Consider the following 14,218-nt stretch of genomic DNA (forward strand, 5'->3'; position numbering starts at 1 on the left):
AATTGCCAAATTTGCTCCTGACCCTTCCAAAGGGACAAGAGCGAATTTCCTTAGAAACCTCTTTTGCTCCTAGTCTAGACCTCAAAGATTGCTCCTACATCTTGATTGAGTGAGGAATGACCTATTTTTGCCTTGTGAACAAGTTGGAACGAGATGGGATGAGGAAATTGAACCTAAAACATGAATTTCGCTCTTGACCCTTCCAAAGGGTCTAGAGCGAATTTCTCCAAAAACCTCTCTTGCTTCTAACATGGGTTAAAATCCTTGATTCCACGCCTTGATTTAATGAAAAATGATCTATCTATGCCTTTGGAAATGAGGTGCAACCAAGTGAAATGAGGAAAAGTGAGGAATTTATGCAAAAAGCAAAATTTCGCTCCTGACCCTTCCAAAGGGTCCAGAGCGAAATTTCTAGATATGTCTTGTCCTTCCAAAGGCACCTAAGCGAAATTGTTAAGCTGCACTTTTCATTCAACATTTTGAGCTAGTCAATTCCTTAAGGTGATTTGTTGGCATGTCCTAAAGGTGAGAACAATGTGATTGAGGGTAAAGTTTGATTGTTTGGATGGTATTTAAGACTATTCCTCAAATTTGCTCCTGACCCTTCCAAAGGGTCCAGAGCGAATTTCCTTATATCTCCCTTCTTGGTCCAAATTTGCCTCATAAACCTTATCCCTATGGCGTAGTTGAGAGAGTATTGATGTGTGAAACAAAGTGAAGTGATGAAAAGTTAAGTATTTGAACATAATTGCAAATTTCGCTCCTAACCCTTCCAAAGGGTCCAAAGCGAATTTTTTTTAAGCTCCTGACTCTTCCTAAGGGTCCAAAGCGAAATCCTCCAAATGGCTTATTTCTTCACTAAGGACATTGAATGGTGGTCATGCATGGCAGAGAAAAGGATCAAAGATCAAGTCTAAAGCAAAGCTAAGTGAAAAGGATGAGAATCGAGCCAAAAAGAGCAAATTCGCTCCTGACCCTTCCAAAGGGTCCAGAGCGAATTTCTCCATAAAACATTATATCTTGCTCAAACCTACGAACTAACTCATTCCCAAGCAGTTTTTGAAGGCAAAAGACTTGTTTTTGGTGATTAAAGGATGAGAAATGGAGTTTTGTGAAGGAAATCAAGCAAAATGTCAATTTCTCTCTTGACCCTTCCAAAGGGTCCAGAGCGAAATTCCTAGAGAGACTCTCTATTTTGTCTAATGTACTAAATGAACCTTGTTTTGATAGCAAATTGACTTGATGGTGATGGGAGGAGGTGTGATTGGTTAAATTCAAGGCAAAGAAAGGACAAATGGATGAAGAAATTGGGCCTAGGAAGAATTTCGCTCCTGACCCTTCCAAAGGGTCCAGAGCGAATTCTCCTAAAAACACTATTTCCCTCCTTGTTCAAACCAAGATCTTTGTTTCTAGGACATGGTTGAGGGAGGATGGATATATACTTGCCTAAGAACTGAATGGAAGTGAAGGCAATGATGGATTTGAGGTCAAAAGACAAAATTTCGCTCTTGACCCTTCCAAGGGGTCTAGAGCGAATTTTCATAAAATCTTCCTTTTGCTTCAAATTTGAACTAATTTTGTGCCTTGGAGCCTTAGCTAGGATGTCATCATGCTTTGGAAGCAATTGAGGGGTGAAAAGGTGGAGGATTTGGGCCTAAAATGCAAATTTCACTCCTGACCCTTCCAAAGGGTCCAGAGCAAAATCCTTAGGATAGCCTAATTTCTTGCCAAAAACGTTGAAATGGACATCACTTTGAGGGTAGATGGGCTTGATAGTATGGGGGGAGGACCCAAAGGCCTAGCCTAAGAGCAAAGTTGAAGGAAATGATGAAAGGTTGAGTGCAAATGCAAATTTCGCACCTGACCCTTCCAAAGGGTCTAGGGCGAAATTCCTAGGAGGTCTAATGTTTTTCCTAGGTCCTTGAGCAAAATCTATTCGTAGGCAATTTTGGAGGCGAATGATTTGATCTTGGTAAGGTAATGTTGAAAATGAGGTCTAATTGAGCAACTTTGCCAATTTTCGCTCCTGATCCTTCCAAAGGGTCTTGAGCGAAAATCTCATTATAGGTCCTGTCCTTGGAGAGGATCCAGAGGAAATTTTATTATAGGGCCTATCCTTGGAGAGGATCCAGAGTGCATTTTATAGGTCATGTCCTTGGAGAGGATCCAAAGCGAATTTCAGTATAGGGCCTATCCTTCCAGAGGGTCTAAAGCTAAATTAATCCTAATGCCTTCTTGTTGATGATTTAAGGTAAGAAATGCTATGTTAGGATAAATATATTATGTATACTTATTCATCTTTTGGTTTGTTTTGCAGATCAACAAGATCGGGCTAGAAGGAAGAACATACAAGAGCGACCTCTTCCAGTTTCATCATCATCAAGGACACTTCAAATGCGCGAGAGAAGATTCAAGGTGCTTCAAAGTTGAAGGACTTCAAGTGTTTAAGGAGTTGCAAATAGTAAAGCTAGCCATTCTCAAAGACCTCATTCTACCACATGTAGAAACCACAAGATGTCAAAAAGAGGGATCTTGCAAAGAGAGATATGCTACCAGAAAAGGAGTGACTTGACCGGGAAGGAGGCTTCATCAAACACATGGGAGTCAAGGAGAGGTACATCTTTCATCTAGTACATCAAGGATAGAGGAGGATCAAACAGAGCCAGTGCAAGGGTACGTTGAAGAAGCAGATGGTTTCAAAAGAGTTAATCAAAGTTAGCTTTTCATCACATTGAATATCGAGAAATACAACATTCATTGACTAGGCAAGTGTAGGACAAGGTGGCATCCCAGTCACTGTTACTCCAGTCAGATAGCTCCGCCTCAGCATGTCCAAATTCAATGTATTTGACTCACCAATGATGGCACAAACTTCGAGGCACCTACCCCTGACATCTATTGGTCCACACTCATGAAATGAAATTTTCTCATTGGCTAAGAGAGTTTGTTGTAACAAACCCTAATTAGGGTTTTCATCTTGTAATCCTATCCATTCATTCTAAATCAATCAGAGCCATCAAATTGTAAAGAGCTCCCTATATAAAGCTCCGGCTCTTCATTTGTAAAGGTTAATAGTTAAGAGTTAACTAATAATAGTTAGAGATTAGTCAATAGTTAATAGTTGGTTAATAGAGGTTAATAGCTAAGAGTTAGTAGCTAGAATAGTGAATAGGATAGCAATTAGAGTAGATGAGGAAGAGAAGGCAAGGAATTGTTGCCTTGATTGTAAATGAACTCCATTTTTCATTGAAGTTATGGTGAAGTGTGTTGTTTCTTTGGAATATGCATGGTCTCTTGTTGAATCTTCATTCTTAGATGGTAAATAATTAGATTGAATGAAAGAAGTTATTGAATGCACTCACGTGGAATCCGCCTAGTCCAAACCATTAGCCTCTTGCTGATTGTAAGTGCGCCCTGCGTGGTCAACTGGCATAGAATGAGCTTAATCTCAAGTCGTTACGCGTCTGTTGTTCATGCATTAACTTGAATGATGATCAGTGTTTGACAGTAATGATTTGAACATCTTTAGAATTACCCTAGAAGATCGCACTGAGCTGGTGTTGAATTGTTTAGTTTGATGGTGAGACCTAGCCCAATAGGACTCCACCTAGTCGTTCATCCATCTTCTCACATTCTAGGTCTTAGAGTAGACTTTCTGAGCCCTATATCTTTTGTTATTTCTTTATCTTCCAGCCAGTAGATAGGATTCAAGTTCCAGCAGATTAAATGCTTAGACACTCAAATGTAAGTCTCCTTGTGATTCCAGCATAATCACATCATACCAACAACGCTTATCCACATGTAGAGACCCTACATATAAGAACCTTGGAGTTATTTCGATTGATCCTTTGGCAAATCTTCAGCATTCAAATAACTTTGTTTAAGAGAGGATAAGGTACCTTTGGGTATTTTATTCTGTGTTCGCATGTACATTGAAAACACATCAACACTTTCCAACATGGATTGTTGATTTTTTTTCATGGTTTAGAGGAGCTTGTTGATATAGCATTATGACACATTGGGAGTGGTTTCAAAGACAATGTTGTTTCTAGGCGCTTGTCTTTTAAAGAATTCATGTCATTGTAAGATTTTGTTGTACAAAGAAAGTGCTTGCATAAAACCATCTTTGAAGGCTGTAGGTTATCGGTTATATTATTTTCAAATTTTCTGCCATAGCAGATTCAGCTTCTGACATTGAAAGCCCTGGTTAAGTTTGGCACAACCTTTGTCGATCAAACTGATCATTCTATGATAATTCTAATCTCTAGTGTTGTTCATCTATCAATGCCATTTGCTTATCATAAATTTAATTTTTTTATGATGAGTGGTTCAAAATTTTGTTTATTTAAATTATTTCGATGATTTAAACCAAAAGTAATTAAGGTTCTTTGCATATATAAGTCCATACCATGAACCTACATTGTTTTATAGCCTCTACTTGTTTCTCTTAACTCTTAAGGCAAAGCTGCAAAACCATAATAAAATTATAAAAAGCTGATATTTTCCAAATTATTTTGCTATCTAGTTTCATGTTCTGATTTGGAAATCTGGATATGTTGGAATTGATTACAACTCTGCATTACTTTGTTTCATGAGCCTGATTTTTTGTAAGCTTGCAAGGAAAATAAAATAAATTTTTTAACACTCGTCAAGTTTGGCTTCAGAATTGCAAGAAAATCAACAAGCTTTGAGTGTTAAGCGGACCATTGCTAAGGTATTATTAGTAATTCTATTTGTACCATATTCTTTCTGTAGTGTTCTTAAAGTTATTGGAAAATTGCACACACAATCATAGACAAGTAGAGGGGAGGGGGGAATCTCTTCAAAATGGTTTTTTCTATATGTCGACTCTGATTAGATATCCCTAAAGCGATCTGGCCTTTTCCACGTAAAAGCTCATAATATCATATGGTAGCTAGTGGATGATTGGCTTCCTAAGCTGTAGACGAAATGTTGCTTAGACATGTTCTTCACACAGAAACACATTGCTACATAAAGACGTGCATAAGAAAAAATGTAATCTTAATTCTGAGGTTTTTCTGAAAGTTTCCAAAACAATGGACATTCCAACTAACGCCACTTTCTCTATAACAATTCTGTCAAAAGTTCCTCTGTTGTTATCTTTTAAACTTAAAATGAGCAACAGTGATAAATCGGAGCTTAATATTTGCAAATCAGACTTTGTTTATTATTTGCTAAGTATACAAACATTATAAGTGCAATGGAGCAAGTTTAAGGTAATGCCAATAGAAGTAAATATAACTTTCGTATTCAGAAAGTAAAATAAGATGACTTGCTAGTTGCTTACAACCAGTAATAGCTTTCTTAGTGTCAACATTGTTTCGTGGATAACTTGTTTAAACTCAAAACTTTGAGAGAGTACCAGCTTTTCTCTTTTATCAAGGCACTATGTACTAGTCTATTCCAGCTATATGAGCTTAGCTAATGCAAATTCTTGTTAAATAACAAATTATTCTATTCCTACCTGTGTATTCTTTGCCTAAATCTTGGTTACCAAGTTCAACTCTTGGGGAAACAAAGTGAGATCGATGCACAAGTTCAACACTTGTCGATAGTTGTCTTTATTTTATTTGCTTGCAAAATTAATTTTTTACATAATATTGGATGACAATCCTCCTTGTTTTGCTTCTACACTTTCAGATTCCTGCACTGTGAAAATGAATGACTTTTTTGGCACTTTGTTTTGTGATCTGATCCCAGCCAACAGAGTTTTGGTCATTTAGAAGGCTGTAACCAGGTTTTCAGTCAATTGACCTTTGGTAGGTTTTCTGTTTTTACAAGGCTACCAGGTTTCAAGGAAAAATCTAGTTTCTCTGTTTTAATGTACCAGGTTTACCAGGTTTTGAGCAAAATTTTGGTTTTTTTTCTGGGTGCCAGGTTTCTAGCAAATTTTGCAATTGCCAAGTTTGACTTCACACATGCGATTGTTAAAGCATAAATAAATCACCTTTTCAAATAAGTTATATTGTTCTGGTTTTCTCTACCTGAAGTGGTCTTCCTTTACCAAGAATTTTGCCTTTTTAATAAAAATGTCTTTTAAGAAGAAACATGCACATGTTCTGTCAAAGCCAAGCTTTTGATGCGATCACGAGTCCAATCCAAGTGATAATGGCATGGTAACCTGGAGACGTGTCTCCCACCCTTTGAGACGTGTCTTAGAGACAGAGATGCGTCTCCAGTACCCAAGACATCTCCGGAAATGTCCCAACGCATAGCGTTCTTTTGGCCGCTGTCTCTTGCCGTCTCCGAAGTATCTCAAACAGAAATTGATGTCTCCCACCAGATAACTTAGGGCAAATGCATTAAAAGGTAAAAAAGGAAGGCAAATAAAAAAAATAAGCATGCATAATGTTTCATGCTGATATTTTATACTATACGAAAATCCATGCAAAGTTATAGTGATCAGATTGACTGACAGTGTAGACTTTTTGAGAGGGATATTAACAGTTGTATGACTGATTTCCTGTCATTGTAATGGTCTAAAGAGAAATTGCCTTTGCTATTTACTGTTCTCAAACGACTGATTTATTGTTCATGTTTTCAAAGTTCTATGTCATGATATTTTCTAGAAATTATTAAATTATATTCTAAAAAAAGGCATCTCCAAGTACCCCCATCTCCTATTTTTGAAAATTAGCCATACCGGTACCGGTACCAGTCTCTAGCGTCTCCACATACCCCCATCTCCTAGTGACCATGGATAATGGCTTTCCTTAGTATTATCTTCATGGGAAAGTCTTCCCTTACCGAGACTTCTGCATGTTCAGTACAAATGTCATCAGAAGAAACATGCACATTTTCTATTAATTCTGAGCTTTTGATTGTCATAAATGATATCTGAGTACTGTTCCTTCATTTTGTCAGCTATAATAATGAAGGGAACAAACATGGTCCAAAGAATTGGGAGGCAAAACATTAGATCAATTTTCATACTACAAATCAAAATTGGTGGTATGCTTAAATCTTCAAAGATGCCGCTTGAGACAGAATTATGTTTTGGGGATTACCACATTGACTTATGTGTGGTGGGCCTACATTACGACAAATCTCGAAGAGAAAAGTGATTTTTTTAGTGGGAAAAGACGATATTTCTAACAGTTTTAATTCATTTGATTTCCAGAGTGAATTAGAGATATTCTTGAGAGCACTTAGACATTTTTTTGTCATTGAAGATTTGCTGCAAATATTTGTTTCTTCAATTTAATATTTTATTGACAGTTTGGTCTGCTCTTAGTCATCTTGACATGCAAGGTCCTCTGCATGGCTTTTAAAAAACAATAATAAGTTTTCTTTCCTCTTGTTGCAGAAGAGTCGCAGACAGAGAAACAAATCAGGTCAAACATTAAACGATCTGTCGTGTCTTGCTGAAAGTCTTCCTTCGTTTACGGACCCAAAATCTGTTGCCACAAGTACTAAGCTGTACTGCAAGTCTTGTCAAAAGCTTGTGTAAGTTCGATTTTGTAAATTTGTAAAAACCCTTATCTTTCTTTACAACTGAAACCAATAATTATTAATATCATGAATATGCTGTATGAGGTGTTAAAATATTGCTAGTTTTTTGACTTATCTGTGCGTTTATTCTCTACAGAGTAAAGGAAACCAAGCAATTGGCAGCTGTGCTGGCACATCCAGTGTTTAATTCAGATCCCTTCTCTGCCATTCAACAACACCTTGAAAATACTCTTGGCCCACAGATAAACACTGAAGCTAAGTCTAAACATGCAAACAAGGGAAGAATCTCTAAAAAGAAGAAAAACAGGCCATAATCAACTGGTATTGTACAGGCAATGGATGTATAGCAGTAACTGTTACCTCCCTCTAAATGGAAGGTGCATTACAAATTTTGGTGTTTTGATTTTAACTCTGCTAATTGAGTTAGAATTTTATGAAAAAAAATGAAATGCTATTTAATTTTTAGGTAATGAGAAAACATTAATATTTGATTTTGCAGTAATGGAACTCTGATTATGTTTTGTGAGGATCATTGCTAACTTGTTAATGAGAAAGAAGTAATACTAGGTTTCGGTTATGAAACGAGTCACATTTGTGAGGATCAATTATGACTTATTCAATCTGAATGTGTCACGTCCCAACTTTTTGCTTGAATTTTAATGAGATAAACTTATTTTGGATATTAAATTAGTTATATTCTGATTTAATTTTAAATAGAATAATGATATTGTAGACACATAAATCTGTTCACGAATTAAATGAATATTTAATATTTAATTAATACATTAATATCCGTCTATTAATTAAATTTACATTTAATTAATTCATCTTAGCCTATTCTACTATTCTAGTTAAATATATTTCATCAATTTATTTAATTACTTACTATAATCCAAGTTATTAAATAATTTATTTAATATTCCCCCCCTCTCCTCTTATTTAAATAAATTTAACATTTATTTAAAAATGACTCATCCACTTGCACTTTCTAGAAAATACAAGTTGCACATTTAGATGGATTTTTATTTAAATAAATCTTATTTATCACCTCACCCATTTACTCACTAATCCCTTTCTAGATTCTTCTAATCTCCTAGATTTTTTCAAGCCCTTCCAAATTAGCCTAATCCCTCTTCTAATCATTTGTACAATCTTAAACCAAAATTAATCCCCAACCCATCATCTCAACCATTTAAGACTCTTACAAAGTCATAAATGCTTTCCTTCTTCAACACACTAACCCACGTGGGTCTTGACCCTTTAGTCAAAGCTTAACCATGGGTAAACTTTGCACAAGAGTTTACCTATTGGATGATAACCTTACCCTTGGATAAAGGTTTTATCCAATAACCCAACCCACATGAGGTTACCCTCATGTCTTCTCGGGCATTAAATGCTCCTCTCACCTCTCAAGACATCTCATGCTGACACTTGTTATCATGGGATTGGGTGCACCTAAAACAAACTTCATTTTTCATTTTGGTACATAAAAAGAACTTAATCTTTCTTGTTTTTCACAAAGGGATTAAAACAAACATCATTTTCATTTGATGCATAAAACAAACCTCTTTTTTCATTTGGTGCATAACAAAGATCTTCACATTTACTTTGACTCCAAAAGACTACATGATTTTGTTTTGTTGACCATGATTTTATTTTATTAACCAGGTTTTTATTCTCCATTTTCCTCAAAACAGTTCAAATCATTGCTATCTTGGATAAAATTAACACCATGTCTTTTGGAACAAAATTTGCAAGTAGTATTTAGACAACATTGCGATATTGGTTAAAAAAAAAGTGTCTTTTGTGAATCGAAGGTGATAGGTATATGCTCTCTCCTTATTGGGTGATTAAAAAGCCAAACTCACCATTTTACTTGCTTTCTTTCATTTTCGCAATTAAGATAAATCCTTTAGCAGGTCTGGCCTCCTGAGAAGCCCATAAGGTCGGTGAGAGGGGAACGACCTAAGTGGGGAACGATTAACGCCAAATATTCCAACCCACTATAATCAAATATATATGTGATGAAAATCATGTTCAACGGTAAGGTTGGGAAGCCTCTCAAGGGAGTTTATCACTGAAGACCGAACGAGAGAGTTTGATTAAAAACTTTAGAAGTAGAAATCTCGCCAAGTCAGTTAGCCAAACATTTGTAATATCATAGTGCAAGGGTGGGGAAGAATCCGCCCCCAAGACACTCACTATATATCTCCCAAAAAAACGATTCAATTGAGGAGCAAGTTCACATTCTGGACAAAGGCAAAAAAATGGGCGCACCTTAGGGTGTGACAGGGTTGTTTGAGCTGACGGGGTATCAAGTGTGGGCTATTGATATTATGAATGACATTTTTGACAATAGTATAGAGTATCCGATTTGTCTTTTGTTTGTTCAAAAATCTGTGAAAACAAAAGGGGATTTGAAAATATCCTTGAGTAGATTTGAAAAGATCCTAAACATACATCAACAGTTATCAAGAGAAAAGAAGTGTTTCAATGTGCTTGTGTGCTTGCCGTGTCTTCTTGTCAAAGACATCATCCACCAGTTGAAACAAGTTACATCCCAAAGCAAAATTCTTGAAAAAAAAGCCATCAATGCTTCGTGTTTGGAAATCTCTCAAATACGCCAAGAAGTCAATTTATCGAAAAACCAAAAAGAAGTAAAGTGAAAAGAAAATCCAAAAGATAAGATGTTTCTCGTACAAAAACCGTAAGTTGTTAAAACACCGCACCTTCATCCATCGATATCACGATTTTAGTCACGGTTTTATCGACGACTTTGAATTAGAACCACTTGCATCCTAAGCTTTCTTTCAAAGAAGAGCTTTGTCATATCGTCACAATCACGATCAACACATTCATCCATCATACATTCCACAACCCACAATCACCTATTAGAGATTCAAAGTTTACACCTTCCACATTTCATTTTCTCAACTCAATCACATCTTCCATATCTTTTCATCTCATCCTTTCCATAAATCATTTTCCAAATCACAATTTTCTCCAAATCTCCTCTTCATCCATAATCACTCATCATTTTCATATTTCAAATTCACCATCTTTCATAAGTCATTCATTTTTCATAAATCATTTCAAATTCACATACCTTCCATAATGATATTTCAAATTCATAAGTCATTCATTTTCCATAAATCATTTCCAAATCATATTTCAAAATTCACCATCTTCTATAAGTCATCTTCTAAAAAAATTAAAAAAATTTCCATAAGTCATTTTCTAAAGCTTTCATCTTCCACAAAGTAAATTCAGAATCTTTCCAAAATCAAAACATCAATATCATTTCTTCCATCCTTCTCAAAATCATTTCCAAAATCAATCATCAACTTCATAGTCCCTTAGTAGAAATTCCAAGGTTCACATTCATTTTGAAGTTCACAATCCAAACATCGAAAATCCATTCCTCTCACAACACATAAAGGTTTTGTCCGTAGTTCTTTTGGGATATTGCTAATCAAATCAACAAAAATACTCTCTTGTGTGTCTCTAAATCTAGGATCAATCATCCTAAGTAAGGGGCATTACTAAGCATCGAGATAGGTTAAAACTAGCTTTTGAGTGCATCCTCTCAAAGCTAGGTAGCTTATACTTTTAAAACCTTACTACACCTTATCTCACAATTGTTAAAACACCAAACAAACAATTCTAAAAAATAACTTTTGTTGATACCCAACCCTTTGTAAACAAGATCACTCATCCATAAAAATTTCATCATCCACTCTTGGAATCATAAGAAGGGGATCAAACACCCACTTTTTTTACTTTCTCGAATGCACACTTCAAACATGGCTAGGACTAGGTCTCAGAGTTAGAGGCAAACTCAAAATGAAATATGGGAAGAAGAGGAAGAGGCCGTTAACCCCTTTTCAAGAAGAGGAGACCCAGACACCCCTACACAAACACAAATAGAAGAAGCAACTAGTAATCCTAGATTTAATAGAATTTTTGAGGAAATTTTGAGGGGAAATGTTGATGCCCATTTTCTAAAACTTGTTCAAGAAGGAGCAAAACTTTCTGCAGACTTTGACGTATCACAACTTAGGGATATACCAGAACAAGCCCAACATAGCCATCGACAAGAACAAAATCAAGATAACAGGAGGGTAAGGAATACCTACAACTATGGTGATAACTATCAACAAGGAAACATCTCGCCCCCTCCTACAAAAATGGATATGTTGAGACAACAGATGCAAGACTTCGCCTAACAAACACTCAGGAAGGTCACAAAAACAATATGCTCTCGAAGATATCTGTCCATATCCATTTGATAGAAACATATACATGCCTCCTTTCCCACGCAACTTCGAAACCCCAAAGTTTGATAAATACAAAGGAAAGGGAGACCCTAGAGATCATGTGCGGGAATTTTACTCCGCCTGCTTAGAGGTTGCATATGAGGACACATATTTAATGCGCCTTTTTCCCCAAAGTTTGGGAGGCTCAGCCATTCAATGGTTCTCATCCCTACCTGGCAGAATCGAGACCTTTGAGGACCCGGTACAAAAATTCATCACTCATCATGCACATAACATAGAATGAGATGTCTCCATGGTTGATCTATGCAATACACAACAAAAGAATGGCAAGCTACTCTTAGCATTCTTACAAAGATGGAGACACCTTTCTAGTAGATGTTCCTTCCCTATTCCCGAAGAACAATTAGTTGAAATTTTTATTTCAAACTTAAATGAGGAAATGAAATTCTACTTAGACATCAAATGTTTGGACACTTTCAAAGACGTGATAGCCCAAGGACTTAAAATCGATAAAGCCATTATAAAAAGGGACTTGTCAAAATCTACAAAGACAACTAGGATGGTCCACGACTAGCCTACAACAGTGACAAACCAAAGTTTTGGGCCAAGTACAAAAACATTGTTAACGATGGTGTTGTGGACACACGAACTGTCAAAATCTTCCAACCCATAGTCAAAATTGCAGGGCACTAATCGCAACAACCCCACTACCAATCAAGGTAATCCCCAAAACAATCGAGGAAATCAAACTCCTAACATGCAACAAGAGGCACCTAAGAACAAGTACCCTACCCACAAACCCAATCGGACGTACACACCCTTGGGAAAACCTCTTGAAAAGATATTACGACAAATCATATCTTCCAATCTTATCACATTGCCTAAATACGTCAAACTATGAACCACAAATTAAACCTTCATGATGGAGAGATAATGAGTATTGTGAGTTTCATAAAGGAAAAGGACACAAAACAAACAACTACCATCAGTTAAAAGATATCGTTCAAGACCTTGTTGATCGAGGCGACAAAGAAGTGGATGGTCACACTGAAAAAAAAATTCAATACAAATCATACCATGTTCAAAAATCCACTCCCATCATATGAGAAAGGAGGTCCCTCCCATCAAGGTAAGAACCTAGATAACACGAAAAACTATATCCCCAAAATCAAGATAACAGGAGGGCAAGGAATACCTACAACTATGATGATAACTATCAACAAGGAAACATCCCACCCCCTCCTACAGAAATGGATATGTTGAGACAACAGATGCAAGACTTCGCCTAACAAGTACACTCAGGAAGGTCACAAAAGCAATATGCTCTCGAAGATATCTATCCATATCCATTTGATAGAAACATATACATGATTCCTTTCCCACGCAACTTCGAAACCCCAAAGTTTGATAAATACAAAGGAAAGGGAGACCCTAAAGATCATGTGCGGGAATTTTACTTCGCTTGCTTAGAGGTTGCATATGAGGACACATATTTAATGCGCCTTTTTCCCCAAAGTTTGGGAGGCTCAGCCATTCAATGGTTCTCATGCCTACCCTACGGGATCAAGACCTTTGAGGACCCGGTACAAAAATTCATCACTCATCATGCACATAACATAGAACGAGATGTCTCCATGGCTGATCTATGCAATACACAACAAAAGAATGGCAAGCTACTCTTAGCATTCTTACAAAGATGGAGACACCTTTCTAGTAGATGTTCCTTCCCCATTCCCGAAGAACAATTAGTTGAAATTTTTATTTCAAACTTAAACGAGGAAATGGAATTCTACTTAGACATCAAATGTTTGGACACTTTCAAAGACGTGATAGCCCAAGGGCTTAAAATCAAGAAAGCCCTTATCAAAAAGGGACTTGTCAAAATCTACAAAGACAACCAGGATGGTACACGACTAGCCTACAACAGTGACAAACCAAAGTTTTGGGCCAAATATAAAAACATTGTTAACAATGGTGTTGTGGACACACGAATTGTCAAAATCGCCCAACCCATAGTCAAAATTGCAGGGCAAGCAGATAATCACAACAACCCCACTACCAATCAAGGTAATCCCCAAAACAATCAAGGAAATCAAACTCCTAACACACAACAAGAGGCACCTAAGAACATGTACCCTACCTACAAACCCAATTGAACGTACACACCCTTGGGAAAACCTCTTGAAAAGATATTACGACAACTCATATCTTCCAATCTTATCACATTGCCTAAAAACGTCAAACTATGAACCATAGATTAAACCTTCATGGTGGAGAGATAATGAGTATTGTGCATTTCATAAAGGAAAAGGACACAAAACAAACAACTGCCATCGGTTAAAAGATATCGTTCAAGACCTGGTTGATCGAGGTGACATAGAAGTGGATGGTCACAATAAAAAAACTTCCAATACAGATCATACCATGTTCAAAAATCGACTCCCATCATATGAGAAAGGAGGTCCCTC

At 36.6% G+C, this 14,218-nt stretch overlaps 1 protein-coding gene across 1 annotated transcript in view; it reads left to right on the plus strand.

The window, feature by feature from the left end:
* The window catches only part of LOC131074798 (uncharacterized), a 52,957-nt gene extending 44,902 nt beyond the window's left edge, over window positions 1-8,055 (plus strand). The window contains exons 3-5 of the mRNA XM_058011477.2: window positions 4,665-4,714; window positions 7,328-7,467; window positions 7,610-8,055. Coding sequence (XP_057867460.2) covers window positions 4,665-4,714; window positions 7,328-7,467; window positions 7,610-7,787 — 368 coding nt within the window. The 3' untranslated portion in view covers window positions 7,788-8,055. The remainder of the gene's footprint in view (window positions 1-4,664; window positions 4,715-7,327; window positions 7,468-7,609) is intronic.
* Window positions 8,056-14,218: the final 6,163 nt, after the last annotated feature.

This window comes from Cryptomeria japonica, chromosome 6 (assembly GCF_030272615.1).
Source record: "Cryptomeria japonica chromosome 6, Sugi_1.0, whole genome shotgun sequence".
In the NCBI taxonomy this organism is placed as follows: Eukaryota; Viridiplantae; Streptophyta; class Pinopsida; order Cupressales; family Cupressaceae; genus Cryptomeria; species Cryptomeria japonica.